A 19579-nucleotide genomic window follows, 5' to 3' on the forward strand; every position below is an offset into this window, starting at 1 on the left:
AACAGACAGCGCATTTCAGTATAGAGTGCAGTTCACAATGCATGTAGGCCTTTCATCTCATCATGGTAACTTTTTTCTTGTAAAAAGTGAGACTACATTTGCTGCAGCATAGCCTATGTATTAGTAATATAAGGACTGAATGCATGTTTCATTTACACAAACGGGCACAACAAAGTCTATTCCCCCTCAGGAGACTGAAAAGATTTGGCATAGGTCCTCAAAATGTTCTACATCTGCACCATCGAGAGCATGGTTGCAACAATGCCTGGTATGGTCTAGGTCCAAAAGGCTTCTTAACAGATTCTACCTCCAAGCCATAAGACTCCTGAACAGCTAATCAAATGGCTACCCAGACTATTTGTATTGCACCCCCCTCTTTTACGCGGCTGCTACTCTGTTATTATCTATGCATAGTCACTTTAACTCTACCTACATGTACATATTACCTCGACTAACCGGTGCCCCCGTACATTGACTCTGGACCGGTACCCCCTGTATATAGCCTCACTATTGTTATTTTACTGCTGCTCTTTAATTACTTGTTACTTTTATTTTTTACTTATCACTTAGTTTTCTTAAACCTGCATTGTTGGTTAAAAGGGCTTGTAAGTAAGCTTTCACTGTAAGGTCTACCTACACCTGTTGTATTCAGCACATAAAATTTGATTTGATTTCCATCTGGCTTTCAGGGGTCACCTTACTTTTTCATTGTAAAGAGGATTTTTTTTAAATTCGCAATTGTTTATTTCCCAATATTTATCACACAACATTTTAGGACTACATACAGCAGCTTTTTAAAGGAGTCTGCTTTGTGTCTTCTTTTTTGCCATGACAAATCAAGTATCGGGACAACCCCAAGGCACAAAAAAACACTGACAAATTATGATTCTGAAGTTAACAATTCACTTAAAATATTTATAGTATGGCCTGATGTAAAATATCGCTCAAGGCTGAATGAGCCTAAAAAGGGTGAGTGGGGGGGGGTTATGAGTCGGATATCTTCTGTCTCTTTCTGGGGCGTGTTCATTAGGACAAGAAACTGAAAATGTGTTACAACGGAAAACAAAAGTAGGAATTTCTTAGTGAACAACTGTGTCTGTTTTCTTCCATTTTAGTGCCTCAAACATGCCCCTGGTCTTTTTTACAAATTTTACTGACTGAGCCTTACTGTAACAACATTTGTCAGAAGGACGAGGTGAATTTCTACACTTACTGATCCTCAATGATGTCATCACAGGAGGAGGCAATGATGTAACCAGCAGAGGAGGCCATGATTGCCTGAACAGAGGACACCAACCTGAGAAAGGCCCGCAGGAGAAATTAAACATTAACATAGTTTATAACATCAGACTACAATTGCTAAATGTCTGGTAAAACATACAATATTGTGAAATCCAATTTTTACTAAAATGTCATCCTTCGTCATTATCAGAATTAACCAAAAGTCATCATAAAACAGAATTAGTGTTGATTTATTTTGAGTGGTAACCAATGGCTCCATCTCAATTAGTCTTTCAGCGATTCCTCACATCCTATCTCCTCGCTTCCTTCTCAAATGTATATTGAAAAAGAAAGTCCAAGGTCAATCCCCTCAGACCTTCTTCTCCAATGCGTTTTGAGAAAGCAAAGAGAGAGAACGGAAATAATTGAGGAAAGATGAACCGAGGAAGAGCATGCATATATACAGTTGAAGTCAGAAGTTTACATACACTTATGTTGGCGTCATTAAAACTAGTTTTTCAACCACTCCACAAATTTCTTGTTAACAAACTATAGTTTTGGCAAGTCGGTTAGGACATCTTCTTTGTGCATGACACAAGTCATTTTTCCAACAATTGTTTACAGACAGATTATTTCACTTATAATTCACTGTATCACAATTCCAGTGGGTCAGAAGTTTACATACACTAAGTTGACTGTGCCTTTAAACTGATTGGGAAATTTCAGAAAAATACGTAATGGCTTTAGAATCTTCTGATAGGCTAATTGACATAATTTGTGTCAATTGGAGGTTTACCTGTGGATGTATTTCCAGGCCTACCTTCAAACTCAGTGCCTCTGCTTGACATCATGGCAAAAACAAAAAACAAATCAGTCAAGACATTGTAGACCCCACCCCACAAGTCTGGTTCATCCTTGGGAGCAATTTCCAAACACCTGAAGGAAACACATTCATCTGTACAAACAATAGTACGCAAGTATAAACACCATTGGACCACACAGCAGTCATACCGCTCAGGAAGGAGACGCATTCTGAATCCTAGAGATGAACGTACTTTGGTGCGAAAATTGCAAATCAGTCCCACACAACAGCAAAGGACCTTGTGAAGATGCTGGCGGGAAACAGGTACAAAAGTATCTATATCCACAGTAAAACAAGTCATATATCAACCTAACCTGAAAGGCTGCTCAGCAAGGAAGAAGCCACTGCTCCAAAACCGCCATAAAAAAGCCAGACTACGGTTTGCAACTGCACATGGGGACAAAGATCTGACTTTTTGGAGAAATGTCCTCTGGTCTGATGAAACAAAAAAATAACTGTTTGCCCATAATGACCATCGTTATGTTTGGATGAAAAAAGGGGGAGGCTTGCAAGCCGAAGAACACAATCTCAAATGTGAAGCACGGGGGTGGCAGCATCATGTTGTGGGGTGCTTTTCTGCAGGAGGGACTGGTGCACTTCACAAAATAGATGGCTTCATGAGGGCGGAAAATTATGTGGATATATTGAAGCAACATCTCAAGACATCACGTCACCCCGCTCCTCCGCTCTCTCCACTGGCTTCCAGTTGAAGCTCGCATCCGCTACAAGACCATGGTGCTTGCCTACGGAGCTGTGAGGGGAACGGCACCTCAGTACCTCCAGGCTCTGATCAGGCCCTACACCCAAACAAGGGCACTGCGTTCATCCACCTCTGGCCTGCTCGCCTCCCTACCACTGAGGAAGTACAGTTCCCGCTCAGCCCAGTCAAAACTGTTCGCTGCTCTGGCCCCCCAATGGTGGAACAAACTCCCTCACGACGCCAGGACAGCGGAGTCAATCACCACCTAGGATAAAGTAATCCCTCTCACCCCCCCCCCCCCCCCCCCCCCTTAAAAGATTTAGATGCACTACTGTTCCACTGGATGTCATAAGGTGAATGCACCAATTTGTAAGTCGCTCTGGATAAGAGCGTCTGCTAAATGACTTAAATGTAAATGTAATCAGTCAGGAAGTTAAAGCTTGGTCGCAAATGGGTCTTCCAAATGGACAATGACCCCAAACATAGTTCCAAAGTTGTGTCAAATGGCTGAAGAACAACAAAGTCAAGGTATTATCACAAAGCCCTGACCTCAATCCCATAGACAATTTGTGGGCAGAACTGAAAAAGCGTGTGCGAGCAAGGAGGCCTACAAACCTGACTCAGTTACACCAGCTCTGTCAGGAGGAATGGGCCAAAATTCACCCACTTATTGTGGGAAGCTTGTGGAAGGCTACCCGAAACGCTTGACCCAAGTTAAACAATTTAAAGGCAATGCTACCAAATACTAATTGAGTGTATGTAAACTTCTGACCCATTGGGAATGTGATGAAAGAAATAAAAGCTTAGATAAATCATTCTCTCTACTGTTATTCTTATGTTTCACACTCTTAAAATAAAGTGGTGATCCTAACTGACCTAAGACAGGGATTTTTAGTAGGATTAAATGTCAGGAATTGTGAAAAACTGAGTGTAAATGTATTTGGCTAAGGTGTATGTAAACGTCCGACTCAACTGTACATAGTACCAGTCAAAGGTTTGGACACACGTATTCATTCAAGGAGTAATTCTTTATTTTTACTATATTCTATGGAATCATGTAGTAACCAAAAAAGTGTTGAACAAATCAAAATGTATTTCATATTTGAGATTCTTCAAAAGGAAGCACCTTTTGCCTTGATAACAGCTTTGCACACGCTTGGCATTCTCTCAACCAGCTTCATGAGGTAGTCACCTGGAATGCATTTCAATTAGCAGGTGTGCCTTGTTAAAGTTCATTTGTGGAATTTCTTTCCTTCTTAATGCGTTCGAGCCAATCAGTTGTGTTGTGACAAGGTAGGGGTGGTATACAAAAGATATCCCTATTTGGTAAAAGACAAAGTCCATATTATGGCAAGGACAGCTCAAATAAGCAAACAGAAACGACAGTCCATCATTACTTAAAGACACGAAGGTCCGTCAATGCAGAAAATTTCAAGAACTTTCAAGTTTCTTCAAATGCAGTCGCAAAAAACATCAAGCTCTATGATGAAACTGGCTCTCATGAGGACCACCACAGGAAAGGAAGACCCAGAATTACCTCTGCGGCAGAGGATAAATTCATTAGCGTTAACTGCCCCTCAGATTGCAGACCAAATAAATGCTTCACAGAGTTCAAGTAACAGACACATCTCAACATCAACTGTTCAGAGGAGACTGGTTGAATTGCTGCAACAAAACCACTACTAAAGGAAACCAATAAGAAGAGGAGACTTGCTTTGGCCAAGCAATGGACATTAGAACGATGGAAATCTGTCCTCTGGTCTGTTGAGTCCAAATTAGATTTTTTGTTCCAACTGCCGTGTCTTTGTGAGACGCAGAGTAGGTGAATCGATGATCTCCGCATATGTGGTTCCCACCGTGAAGCATGGAGGAGGAGGTGTGATGGTGTGGTGGTCCTTTGCTGGTGACACTGTTGGTGATTTTTTAGAATTCAAGGCACACTTAACCAGCTACTTTGAAGAATTTTAAATATATTTTGATTTGGTTAACCGTTTTTGTTACTTAAATGATTCCATGTGTTATTTCATGGTTTTGATGTCTTCGCTATTATTCTACAATGTAGAAAATAGTAAAAATAAAGAAAATCCCTTGAATGAGTAGGTGTGTCTAAACTTTTAACCGGTACTGTATATGATCCCCACATCTCTCACCTGGCTGACACTATGACCGCATCCCCTTCGCTCCACCTCAGTGCAGGGATGTGCTTGAGGCATTGTTTGGAGAGCACGAACAGGCCTGGGAAGAAGACAGACCCGGCAGCCAGGATGGTCAACATGGTCCAACGTGTTTGTCTTGTTGGCAAAGTTCAGCAGGTAGTCTGGTCTTTGAGATCTTTCTTCCCTCTGAAATTGGAAGCACAGAGATAAACAATTTCAAAACAAGCAGGCAACTAATGCACTAATAAAAGTTGTTTCCTTTCTTTTATCATGTGTCGCCAAAGGGACACAGCATATTAAGTGGGAAAGGGGCATTGGGACAAAAATAGCACCAGCACAGAGTGGAGAAGATGGCATTTGTTAAATTTACAAAGGTGCAGAGAGGGTTAGTGCTTGTGGATGATTGGGGGCTTGGTGTGGTGGCTGGTGAGTGATTTTCATAGATGAGGAAGCCCATTGTGCTAACATGACAGGGTGGCCATCTAAGGTCATTATGAACCTCATCACTACTAGGGCTGTGGCGGTCACGAAAAATTGTCAGCCGGTGATTGTCAAGCCTGTAACTGGTCGGTCTCACGGTAATTGACCGTTAATTAACATAAAACAAATTTAGCATCTCCTGGCCTACAAGCCATTTGAAAAAGTCTAATAAATCCATGTAATATAGCCTATACCTTCACAATAAATCCATTATTTTAGACAGGTCTAAAGATGCATGATATGAAGAAAATGTCTACTTCAGAAGAAAAGGATAGCATACTCTGAGTTGTGCGTTCTGAGCCCTCTCCTGTACTCCCTGTTCACCCACGACTGCGTGGCCATGCACGCCTCCAACTCAATCATCAAGTTTGCGGACGACACAACAGTGGTAGGCTTGATTACCAACAACGACGAGACGGCCTACAGGGAGGAGGTGAGGGCCCTCGGAGTGTGGTGTCAGGAAAATAACCTCACACTCAACGTCAACAAAACTAAGGAGATGATTGTGGACTTCAGGAAACAGCAGAGGGAACACCCCCCTATCCACATCGATGGATCAGTAGTGGAGAGGGTAGCAAGTTTTAAGTTCCTCGGCATACACATCACAGACAAACTGAATTGGTCCACTCACACTGACAGCGTCGTGAAGAAGGCGCAGCAGCGCCTCTTCAACCTCAGGAGGCTGAAGAAATTCGGCTTGTCACCAAAAGCACTCACAAACTTCTACAGATGCACAATCGAGAGCATCCTGGCGGGCTGTATCACCGCCTGGTACGGCAACTGCTCCGCCCTCAACCGTAAGGCTCTCCAGAGGGTAGTGAGGTCTGCACAACGCATCACCGGGGGCAAACTACCTGCCCTCCAGGACACCTACACCACCCGATGTTACAGGAAGGCCATAAAGATCATCAAGGACATCAACCACCCAAACCACTGCCTGTTCACCCCGCTATCATCCAGAAGGCGAGGTCAGTACAGGTGCATCAAAGCTGGGACCGAGAGACTGAAAAACAGCTTCTATCTCAAGGCCATCAGACTGTTAAACAGCAATCACTAACATTGAGTGGCTGCTGCCAACACACTGTCATTGACACTGACCCAACTCCAGCCACTTTAATAATGGGAATTGATGGGAAATGATGTAAATATATCACTAGCCACTTTAAACAATGCTACCTTATATAATGTTACTTACCCTACACTATTCATCTCATATGCATATGTATATACTGTACTCTAGATCATCGACTGCATTCTTATGTCACTAGCCACTTTAACTATGCCACTTTGTTTACTTTGTCTACATACTCATCTCATATGTATATACTGTACTCGATACCATCTACTGTATGCTGCTCTGTACCATCACTCATTCATATATCCTTATGTACATATTCCTTATCCCCTTACACTGTGTATAAGACAGTAGTTTTGGAATTGTTAGTTAGATTACTTGTTGGTTATCACTGCATTGTCGGAACTAGAAGCACAAGCATTTCGCTACACTCGCATTAACATCTGCTAACCATGTGTATGTGACAAATAAAATTTGATTTGATTTGATTTGATTTGAGTTGTCCTTATGTTAGGACCTGATGTGGCTAAGCCACATGGCTGTGGGCTACGCTAATTAATTTAGCAGACAAGATTTGTTTATAATTCTGTGCCATTATTTTATAGTATGAAGAATACAATTGAACAAAGCTGAATAAAATATAAATATTTTATTCAAACGATGAGGGAATAGCACATGCGGCTATTCTGTGTTGAGTGGTTAACAAAGAAATAGATACTCCTATATGCTTAATTTAGAGTTATTAACTTTAGTTGTGATACAAATGTTGGGCTATATGTTTTGAATTTTAATACATTGTAAGGTTGCATGATGCGACTGATGATTTTTTAAAAGTCACTTGAAAGTTCTGCTTAGTTTTTTTGCTCAGTCTGTACACACTCCAATAGTCTCTCATTCACAATTTGACAAGCCCTTTATAATGCCTCGAATTTCACGGCAGCATCCTCTTTGTGGCAGTAATGCAACCGAAAGAAACCTGTGCCTTTTGTGGCCCGGAGTGCTGCGTTGTGCCCTTCTCCCTGAGTGTGCTGCGCAATCAGATGGCACTCAGTCACGCGATCGGGTCTTTCTCACAGGCTACAAGTGAAGACGGACACATCAGGGAAGCAACTGCACACGTCCTTATCCAATTCCCGAGGTGCATATTGAAGATATTGGAAGAACTGTCCATATTTACGTTGTCAGCCAAGAAGATGAGCAGGCCTAACGAACAGTAAAAGCACTAGCCTATGTCAATCTACTATCCCCCATAGTACAAAGGTCGACCTAATTCTAATCTGTGGGAGTAATAAATATTCCAAACATAGTCTGGGACAGTTGTGGGATGCGATAGATCCCAAATAAATATAACCACCAGCATCTAAAAAACAGTTGTATGCAATAAACTATTCGAATATTTCTTCACATTATAAGCGCAGCAATATGCACATGGTAGTAGGCTATAAGCACAAATGTTCCATTCGCGGGAATACACCATTATCAAAAGTGACCGCAAATGTGATTATGCATGTAATGCTTTTATTATAAAAGGTCTCATTTTTATGCTGAAAAGGATCTTCCCCAAATGTGTTTAATTTTAACAAATTATTTGGCCACTTTATTTGTGATTACAAACCTTATTAAAACTATGAGCTAGGCTACATGAAGTGTGCGACTACCATTCAAAAAAGTTGCAAAAAAATACATTGTTTCTTATGCTGGGCATCATTCACAAGTGATAATATATAATTCACAAGTGATAGGCTAATATTGTCACCCATCATACTATTCTTGACTTAATCTCATCTCTACATATACAAAATAATATATGTGTGACATTTGTTTTGATTTAGAATGGACCATTATCACGCATCTGTATCGAAACAGGGGCAGCGGAAAAAAATACATGTGCACTTAATAGCGAACGGAGGACGCTTTTCCCCGTGGTTTATTTTTATGCAAGCCAGGTAGGCTATACTCCTGTTGTAAATATAAGCAATGTGCTTAATATTAGGAAAGTTGAGAAATAAAAATAGTAGGCCTAGCCTATACAAAGCTGATGGGATCCTCGTATTTTTATTAGTGGCCATCACTCTGTTCTCACGCAATTGCATAGCCTATAGAAATGTTGTGCAACATGAGCTCATGAAGTGTTTGATTTGATTTTCAAATACATTTGCATTTTTGTCAGAGTGATTAGATGGACAATAGAGTGCTGAGTACCAGGCAGTTAGTAAGTTTGGTAGGCTACTAAATGACCATCAGCAGCATCAGAGCTTGTAGAAGCCTAATTAGAGTGACTAAACGGTCATGTGACTAAACGGTCACTCGCACTAACATCTGCTAACCATCTTCAATTTTATCGATTATTTACGTAAAAAAAATACCTAAAGTTGTATTACAAAAGTAGTTTGAAATGTTTTGGCAAAGTTTACAGGTAACTTTTGAGATATTTTGTAGTCACATTGCGCAAGTTGGAACTGGTGTTTTTCTGGATCAAATGGACAAGTGGACATTTTGGATATATATCGACGGAATGAATCTAACAAAATGACTATTTGTGATGTTTATGGGACATATTGGAGTGCCAACAAAAGATGCTCGTCAAAGGTAAGGCATGAATTATATTTTTATTTCTGCGTTTTGTGTCGCGCCTGCAGGGTTGAAATATGCTTCTCTCTCTTTGTTTACTATGGTACTATGGAAAATAGCATCGTTTGCTTTCGCCGAAAAGCCTTTTTGAAATCTGACATGTTGGCTGGATTCACAACAAGTGTAGCTTTAATTTGCTATCTTGCATGTGTGATTTCATGAAAGTTAGATTTTTATAGTAATTTATTTGAATTTGGCGCTCGGCATTGTCACTGGCTTTTGGCCAGGTGGGACGCTAGCGTCCCACATATCCCAGAGAGGTTAACATCAAGAGCAATGGTGACATCATTGGGGACTTTTAATGTTGCAGTGACACATCCATAACCTGAGTGGAAACCAGATTGCATAGCCGAGAGAATACTATCGACATCAACAAAGCCAGTCAGATGATTATTGAGAAGTTTTTCCAACACTTTTGATAAACGGGAAAAATAGAAATAGACCTATAACAGTTAGGATCAGCTTGATCTCCCCCCCCCCCCCTTAAAAGACCTAGATGCACTATTGTAAAGTGGCTGTTCCACTGGATGTCATAAGGTGAAAGCACCAATTTGTAAGTCGCTCTGGATAAGAGCGTCTGCTAAATGACTTAAATGTAAATGTAAATGTAAATAAAGGACGCACCATGGATGCCTTCCAAGCAATGGGAACCTCCCCAGAAAGGAGAGAGAGGTTAAAAAGGTTGGAGACCAGGTTGCTGCCCCTATCATCGCCAAGCCTAAGGAAGAAAGGGTCTAAACCATCTGACCCAGATGTTTTTTGGGGGTCAAGTTTAAGGAGCTCCTTTACCACCTCAGACTCACTGACTGCCTGCAGGGAGAAACTTTGTAGTGGGCAGGGGAAAAAGAGGGAGAACCATCTGGGATAGTCCCATTAGAAGGGGTGGGAGATGAGGAAATGTTGGACGGGCAAGGATGCATGGCTGAGTCAAATAGGAATCCTGAATTAATGAAGTGGTGATTAAAGAGCACAGCCATGTGTTTCTTGTCAGTAACAATCATCAACTTTAAGGGACATGGGCAGCTGTGAGGAGGGTTTATTCTCTAGGTCTTTAATCCATTTTCTAGAACTTCTTGGGGTTAGACCCACAGAGAGAGAACTGCTCCTTTAAGTAACTAACTTTGGCCTTCCGGATAGCCTGAGTGCACTTATTTCTCATTTGCCTGAACGATTGCCAGTCAGCCTGGGTATGCGTGTGCGGAGCCATTCGTCAAATGCAACTCTTGAGGTTGAGTAACTCTGCAAAATCACGGTTGAACCAGGGGCTGAACCTGTTTTTAATTCTCATTTTCTTTATGGGGGTGTGTTTGTTAACAATACCACTGAAAATATCAAAAAAGAAGATCCAAGCTGAGGCCAGGTCATGAAGGAAGGCTTGCTCATTAAAGTTTTTTTAGCAAGCGTCTATGACAGGTTGTTTCACTGAGCAGCCATTACGAACACAGGCTGTAAAACAGATCAGTAAGGCCATTTGAGAAAACACCAGACTTGATACCTATCAGGATTATTTGTGAGGATAACATCGAAGAGAGTATCCTTTTCTGGGTGTTTGGAGTCATACCTTGTGGGATTTGTAATAATCTGAGAAAGATTTAGGGAGTCCCGTTGCTTTAATAGTTGGTCAGGCGGTTTAAGCATGTCCCAGTTTCGGTCACCAAGCAGGACAAATTCAGACTTAGTGTAAAGGGCCAGGAGAGAGCTTAGGGCAGGTAGGGTACAGGCCGGTGCTGATTGAGGACGATAGCACCCAGCAACAGTCAACAAACAGCTATTTCAAAGTTTAATGCTTAAAACCAGGAAATCAAATTGTTTGGGGACAGACTTGGTGGAGACAACCGAGCACTGAAGGTGATCCTTGTTAAAGATTGCCATGCCCCCACCTTTGGAAGATCTGTCTTGCCAAAAAAGGTTAAAACCAGAAAGGTTAACATCAATATTCAAAACACTCTTTCTTAACCACGTCTCAGTAATGACCAACACATCTGGATTGGAGCTGTGAACCCACACTTTCAATTAATACATTTTAGGTAATAAGCTTCCATTTTTAACGTGCAGAAAACCCAGGCTTTTACAAGAGCAGAAGTCAATGAAACAGATATCAGAGCACAAGTCAGAATAGGGGGTAACAACAGTAGATGGGCCAAGGTGTACATGCACATTTCCAGATATAATCAACAGTAATACAAATCAGGGCACGGCGGAGGACAGGGAGAGCTCTGCAGTGCTGATTTATGACATTGAATGTGCATCAGATGGCAACAAGATCATATTGTACAGCAATTTCATCAGATAACATGAATACAAAGCCGGCGAGAGGTGGTTAGAATAGGATGGGAGGCCAAAAGTCTGTGTAACCAATAGAGTCAGAGTCCCGAGTGTGGGAACAAACAGTCTGTCCCACGGTTGGGTAAAGAAAGTTTGTAGTCAACAAAATATGCAGGATTCATGAGGCAAATAGCAAAATGCACAAGAAAGTGTGTGAGTGCTGGAGGAGAGCGAAAGCTCGGGAGAGAGGGGTGAGTGTGGTGGGGGTACCTGTACCAGACAGGGGGACACAGACCAGGGCAGACGGTGAACAGATCGCCAGGTGGAATCCAATCAGCAGTGCAGCAGGCAACGGTAGTAGGTGTCACACCCACTTGGGAAAAAACTTTTATTTCTGGAGGCAGATTTCTTGTAGAAAATGCCAGTGAATGCTCTTTGGACAGCAGGAGCGGGCTTCAGAGGATGCTTCAAAGACTCCGGCCACTTGTTGGGCCCAAAGGCCTCGACACCTTTAATCTCACACCTTAGTGCTAATTGAATTTGTATCTGGTCTGTCCTTGCAAGCCTGGGAGCCTTAACTTCAGTCCCCATAAATAAAATATATCATTGTAATGTACTTTATTTTACATTTTTCTTCTTGGTTTTCAAAATAGCATCAGACCAAACACTACCCACTCAGTTCCAGGTTGGATGGTGTCCTCAGATCTCTGCTGTTTGTTTGCTAGAGTACCCTCCATATAGCTTGGAAAAAGAAAACCTTGAAAGCAGTAATCTCTCCAGTTAATTTTGGTCAAAATTAGGTTGTAGGTTTTGATCTGAAGCGAAGGCCATGCTGTGGAGGGTAGCATCCTGCATATGTACCCGCAGAAAGTTTATCTACCCTTTTGTAAAAAACATGTTGAAAAATGTGAAAGCTCACATGCAGCTGTCTCTCTCCCTGAGGGGGGCGTGTCAGGTTGCGGATCTATCGCTACAAAGGACCTCGTCCTTAAGTGGGCAAGGGAACATGGCGACATCACTTTCCACGGCCACAAGATCAAGTTCTACCAGGATTTCAGTTCTAGCCTGGCGAAGAAACGGGTCACATTCAACGATACCAAGTCCACTCTGTACAAGACAGGAATCAGCTTTGGGCTGATTTATCCTGCCCGTCTCCGTGTCACCTTTAACGACAAAGTCAATTTTTTCCGAAACTCATGAAGAAGCTGAGTTCTTCTACCGACAGTGCATATTTTGAATGCCTGGATTGGGATGATTTCTCACCTGCCTGTATTATGTGAGTAACGTTAGTTCTAGTGACACTAGGCTACATTCATCTATGGCCATCTATTGATCTGTTTCTCGTGAAACAATTCTATGCTAAAGCTTGATGGTGCAGTAGGTATGTTTGGCTCTTTGTAAACTTTCATTTCATCTTGTTTAGTTTCTTAAATCAAAGACAATCGCTGTTAAAAGCGCATCGTTTTGATTTCCTTCTTTTTACTAAGGCTTGAACTTGCTGCTCCACTTATGGCAATCTATAGCCTGCATTGCAGTTTGGCAGCCTTTAGGTCATTTCGGATACTAATGTTACTCGCTGGTTAGACACCCATCCTGTCTACCAATATTTGTACGTATGTATGTGTGTATGTATGTATATATATATATACATTTCATTGGGGGTCTGCTTGACGTATACCCTTTTTTGTGGACATTCTATACTACTGTGGTTTACGTTGGCCTTAATTGGTGTTGTTGGTCACTGATGGTTCTCAGTTACATTCACTTTATCTTGGACTCAACGATGACTCTTCTCTTCCAATTTTACTCGTTTAATTGTTGCACTAGCTGAAGAGTTTAGACCCATGGTTCGTTTGCTTAATTGTACATATCCAAAATGCTAGTTGTCTGTATACCATCATTTAATTGTTTCCCCCTAAGGACGTTTGTAACAATTTACCAATACAGGGGCTGACCCTTTTTCATAGTCTACTAGTTAATTTCAAATGTTTCTCATAACTCAGACCTGTGGCAACACCCAGTGGACTACATTCATATTATGGTCAGTGAAATGCCACCGATTGCTGTTAACATCTTTCAATAACGGACGCTTAAGGTTATACACTTTGTTTAAAGTGTGACCGAAACCCAAATTGTGTACTTGCCTACTGCCATATTACATTTTTTAATTTCAAGGTTGTATGTAACTTCTTTCCTAGGTCGGTTTGACCTCACATCACGTTTAGGATAATCAACGAACGCTGAGTAAGAGAATTCCTGCTGCTCGTCTTGTTCATAATGACGAGATTAGGATTAGAATTTTTTTTCATTTTTCTTTAAATGGTTTTATACCATCACTTGTATTTTATTTTTGTGTATGTTGGGGGTAGTGGGGCAAAGATTATTGTGCTCTGCTTCTCTAGAGGATTTTTTTTTTCAGATTTGTTTTTTCATGCTGCTCCTCTCTCAATCTCTCTTTTAAGGATTCATGTCTAGTTCAACAACAAGTCAGGATGGTATTTTGGGGCTTCCAGTCAGACTGGTGACATGGAACATTTGCAGTTGTGGGGGGAAAGTTAAGTGCTTCTGAGCATTTTCACATCTGAAGAGCCTGAATAATGATATCGCATTTCTTCAAGAAACGCACCTACATATTAACGACCATACTAGATTGCATAAAGCATGGGTTGGACAGGTTTTTAATTCTAATTTGAACGGCAAAGCCAGGGTAATAGCAATAGTGATTTCACCCTCACAGATCATTTCAGATTCTGGAGGATGTTATACCATAGTTAGTAGCACCCTCTTCCAAACCCCTGTAGTACTTGCCAATGTTTACACCCCTAACTGGGATGACACTAGATTTATGACACCTCATTTAGCCTCTCTCCCTAATCTTGACACCCACCGCCTCATCTTCGGCAGTGACCTTAACTCTGTTACTGAACCAAGACTAGACCAGTCTAATCCCAGAACACTTACTCCTTCCGGGATGGCAAAAGCTCTTTCTACATTCATGACCCAAATGGGTTGTGTTGATCCATGGCGCTTCCTCCACCCGGTCACAAAAGACTTCTACTTTTCTCATGTTCATCAAGCCTACTCGCGAATAGACTACTTTTTTTTATAGTTAGAGCCCTTCTCCCCTCAATTAAAATTACAGAATATTCTGTTCTAGTAATTTTGGACCATTCCCCCAAATTCTGGATTTAGCTCATACTCCGAACGCAAAAAAAACTGTTTAATTGGAGATTTAACACAGCCCTATTGTCCAACAAAAATGATGACTTTATTTCAACCAACATAGATGTATTCATTCAAACAAATAAAAATGACAACACCTCCCCCTCTCTTCTTTGGGAGACTTTCAAAACGGTATTATAGGGAAAGAATTTCTTACAATGCTCATGATTTCAAACAAAGAAAACTGAAACGTCAAGAACTGGTGGACTCAATCCTGGCAATAGATCGCCAATATTCACCTTCTCCATCCCCTGAATTATACACAGAGGCTGAAACTTCAAACTCAACTTAATCTGCTTTCCACTGATAAAGCAGAGTTTCTGTTGCAATGAACAAAGGGGACGTACAACGAATATGGTGACAAGGCCAGCCGCCTTTTGGCACACCAACTTAAAACGCCAGTCAGCATCTCATCTCATAGGTATATGACTCTTCCCGTAATATTACAATTGATCCCTCTAACATTACTTCAACTTGTGTCATTTTTCTAACCTCAACAAATCCGAACCCCCATCAGATAATACGGCTATGGACAACTTTTTAGATATCTTGGATATTCCATCCATTGATATGAACATGAATAAAGTGCTGGCCTAGCAACCGAAAGGTTGCACAATCAAATCCCTGAGCTGACAAGGTACAAATCTGTCGTTCTGCCCCTGAACAAGGCAGTTAACCCACTGTTCCTAGGCCGTCATTGAAAATAAGAATTTGTTCTTAACTGACTTGCCTATTTAAATAAAAATGAGTTAAAAGGTTCTAAAGTCGATTTTTATTTTTAAAAACTCATATAAACTAGTCCCATTACTATTAGATATGTTCACCGACTCGTTTTCACAAGGCTCTCTCCCCTCTGATGCAAACTCAAGCCTCCATCTCACATATACTCAAGAAAGATAAAGATCTAGCAGAATGTGGTGGATATCGGCCCATTTCACTTTTGAATGCTGATGTTAAACTATTAGTTAAGGTTCTATCATGCCGGTTGGAGCCCTGCCTTCAGGATGTCATATCTGATGATCAAACAGGTTTTTAACATTATACTCTCTCTCCTCTCTCCAGACCCCGAAATTGTTGTTTCTCTTGATGCATAGAAGGCTTTCGACTAGATGGAGTAGGATTATTTATGTAAGATTTTGGGAAGATTTAGGTCCAATTTCATCTCATGAATGCGTCTGCTCTATTCTGCTCCTATGGCTAGCGTACACACCAACTCTCAACATTCAAAATACTTCCCCCTCTCCAGAGGGACTAGTCAAGGGTGTCCTATGTCCCCGCTCCTTTTTGCACTTAGAACCACTTTCCTTGACCTTAAAATTATCATCATCATTCACTGGAATCCACCGAGCTGGTGAAGAACAAAGTGTCGATGTATGCAGATTATCTACTATTATCACTAATCCTTTGAACTCTGTCAATAATATACTGCATATTTTAGACACATTTGGATCATTCTCAGGTTACAAATTGAACGTTCAGAGAAGTGAACGTTTTCCGATCAACCCCACTGTCAAGCAAATTCCCCATTGAGCCCTGCCTTTCCGTCTGTTTCCCTCTGGTTTTTCCTATTTAGGTGTGAATATAACAACATTTCTGGCTATCCTACATAAAAACTAACTTTGCAAATCTAGTCCCACGAGTTAAAGCGGCCTTCTAACGTTGGGATAGTCTGCCTCTCTCCTTAGCTGGCAGAATCTAATCTGTTAAAAAAAATGTTTTACCTAGGATTCTATACCTTTTTCAATGTCTTCTGATTTTTCTGCCGAAATACTTTTTTACCAAGTTGGATAAGCTCAGTCATTTTATCTGCGCTGGCAAATCACCTAGGAGACATAAAGCAATACTTCAAAGAAGGAGACAAGATGGAGGATTGGCACTTTCAAATTCTGGTGTAATGCTCCAAGTACCAACTGGTGCTCATTAGAAGCACACTCCTGCCAATCATCCTCCCTTTCTGCTCTTACTTGTGCCCCACTGTCCTTGTGTCCTTCAAAGTATACTGGAAACACCATTGTGCACTCTATGAAGATCTGGAGACAATTTTAGACTGTCTGCCCCTTCTCTTCCAAGCCCTGTTTGTAACAACCACCTATTTTTAGGCTCCAAACTTGACCAGGCTTTTGTTTTGTGGTGAGAAAGAGGTTTGGTATGTTTCAAATATGTATTTTTAGATGGGAAGTTAGCAAGTTTGAATATCGTAGCTAAATGTAATCTGTCTCATTCTAATCTTTCCACTATTTTCAAGGCCGTAACTTTGTTTGCTCTCATTTTCCCACCTTTCCTCAACTGCCTCCCAAGACATTGCGAGAAGAGATTTTGTCCCTCTCGTGGATTCGGCAAGGTCTGATTTCGGGATTATATGACATTATGCTTTCCTCTGAACCCTCTCCAATAAACAAAATCAAGGCAGGTCAAGTTCACTACCCCAGTCTTACACAAGACTGGTGGGAGGAGGCCTTTCTTAGGGTTAACTCCACATCCTCATGTGCTCGGTTAAGTTTAAATTCAGTTCAAACTCTTGCACAGAATTCACTACACCAAAGAAAAAACGTAGTAAATTCCTCCCAGACACAAATGAGACGTGATAGATGTCCATTCACTCTGGAAAACCACACCCATATGTTTTATTCATGTTCTAAGCTGTCTTGAGTATTTGTCCTCCTCTTTTAATAACACTCAAAAATTCTAAATATTGACCTACAGCCTTGTCTTTTTATAGCTATATTTAGAGTTCTATCTTGTAGCCTCATCTCTCTAAAAGTAAAGCAGACGTTGTAGAGTTTGCTTCCCTCATAGCCCGCTGGCAGATCTTGCTTAATTGGAAATCCTCCAAACCTCCCACTGCATCATCCTGGTTGAAAGATTTTATATATTTTCTATACTTCGAAAAAAAGTAATAAAACAGAGGTTGTACTGATAACTTTTTATTGAAATGGCAGCCTTTAATTTTCTTTTTTGAAAAGTTGCTTTCTATTGATACGGATTAACAATTTTGGCCAACAGGGTATATGAGAGGGTGCGGGAGGGAAGGCATACTATGCTGTGATCTTTATTTATTTATTTTTGTGTATGTGGGTATGTATATTTACAATATTATTATTTTCAATTGTGTTTTAATTTATTTTAGCATGTATGCTGCTTTTGTTAAGGGGAGGGAGGGTGTTTCAATAAGTATAAGGGATACAATTATGCATCTGTTCAATTTGTATTTCTTGATATGTCCAATAAAAATACATAAATCAAATAAGATTTTAATTTTGATTACAACGTGAGCATATACTGCAGTTGTTTTAACGGAATAGCCTGCATCTTTTCAGCTCAGATTTACCCACTAGGCTATGGCATACGACGCAGCATAGGAATAACCTATAAGCCTAGTGTTTTTTTAGTTTTTTTATCCATATTTCTTTATGTATTCATTCGGATTCACAGTGCGGACTGTGAATCAGAATTAGTTAGGGAACATAGATAATTAAGATGTCTTATCTGCATAATATGTTTATATGATATGCTTGTTATTAGAATGTATCCCTTCAGACTCCAATGTTGGCAGTTGCACTTCCTCCTTCAGCTGGGCCTCAAGTCAACTGGGCCCAGAGAGGGGAGAAGTCAGGCTTGTCTTTCACATGTCTCTGGTGCTATGCAGAATATCAGAAAGAGAAGAGGACAGGAGGGAACATTGTCTTCATATGTGAATGGGTCTTTACCTATTGTAAACGAAGTTAAGGGGTGGCGTGATTAATGGGGAAACAATTACTTGTCTCACCAATGTCTGTGCGTCAGTCACTCCCTCCTTTGGCCTTGGGGGAGATAAGATCTGAGAAAAAAATGTGTGGGGTCGTGTCTGGAACCATTGTATGCCATCTCTGATGTTGCACCTATCCTGGGGTAGTGTATGACCTAGAGGCTCACTCCCCTCAGAGATTGTCCAGTCATGTGGTCAAGAAGGGGTTTTACTTGAGATGGGAGTATCTGGAGTTGACAATTGATTTATGCCATAGAATTAATTGGTGTTTCTGTGCTATGAAGTACCAGGAACGAGATCGGAGCCTCGTCTTAGGGGCCAGACTAAACTATAAGAACAGTCTTCATAGCAAATGCTATCTAGCTGGGGGATACTCCCTTTCTCATATATCAAGTTTCACCTTGTGACCCATTCCATACATCTGTTGTTTGTCATAAAGAATAAAAGGACATATCTTTTTTATAAAATATATTTGTATTCTTTGTATGTCAGAGCTACTCGCCACAACACTTGGAAGTGTTGAGCCAACCAGCCTCATCATTATAGAAGCAATTGCTCTATGCATTCCTTATGTTTTAAATAAAAGTAATATCCTGATTGGTGATTGACCTGGTCTCTTCTCATTATTGATTAGAATTTCCACCACAGGACCAAACAGAGGTCCCGTGCCGAATGGTTCAGGACAAATACATGTACTGTTACAGCCCTAGTAAACACTGTCCTTCGCTCCTGCCTACCCTCACAGTCATTAACAGAACTGCGGGAAAACAATGCCCGACAGGCAGGGGCGAAGGACACTGTCTAGTACCGGTTGCCCCCGCTAGCACAGTAGGCAGGGGGCTGGGGCGCCATCATGTGCTAGCTAACTAACTAGTTAGTGACACCTTGTGCTAGCACACAGTGTCACCCCCGCCTCCCGCGTACTGGAGAAAACCGTGCCCGACAGGCAATGCCGAAGGACACTGTTGACTGGTCGTCCCCGCCACCCGCTTGCGCAGCAGGCGTGAGGCTGACACTGTGTAGTAGTTAGCGACACCGTATGCTTGCTAGTTAGCTAAATCACGATGTAGCTCCCGCCTGCTGTGTACCAGTCCTCATTAGGACTAGCTGTCCTGCTCTCGCCGTCATTAACAGAACAGAGGGAAAACAGTGCCCGACAGGCGGGGTGAAGGACATGGTCTAGCACGGCTAGCTAGCTCATTGTCGCCCCGTCCCTTCTTCT

The 19579-nt window shown here is 41.3% G+C and overlaps 1 protein-coding gene across 5 annotated transcripts in view; it reads right to left on the minus strand.

The window, feature by feature from the left end:
• The window catches only part of tlcd3bb (TLC domain containing 3Bb), a 42651-nt gene that overhangs the window by 12984 nt on the left and 10088 nt on the right, over positions 1-19579 (minus strand). For 2 of the 5 annotated variants that reach the window (XM_029629752.2, XM_029629749.2), the window contains exons 2-3: positions 4934-5125; positions 1214-1297 (exon numbers count right to left, since the gene is read on the minus strand). In XM_029629752.2, the coding sequence (XP_029485612.1) occupies positions 1214-1297; positions 4934-5058 (209 nt within the window). In that variant the 5' untranslated portion in view covers positions 5059-5125. Of the gene's footprint in view, positions 1-1213; positions 1298-4933; positions 5126-10947; positions 11629-11660; positions 18898-19579 lie in introns of those variants that run through there. The other 3 variants (XM_029629753.2, XM_029629750.2, XM_065008049.1) reach the window with 3 other exon arrangements.

The sequence above is a fragment of the Oncorhynchus nerka genome, linkage group LG23, assembly GCF_034236695.1.
Source record: "Oncorhynchus nerka isolate Pitt River linkage group LG23, Oner_Uvic_2.0, whole genome shotgun sequence".
NCBI lineage: Eukaryota > Metazoa > Chordata > Actinopteri > Salmoniformes > Salmonidae > Oncorhynchus > Oncorhynchus nerka.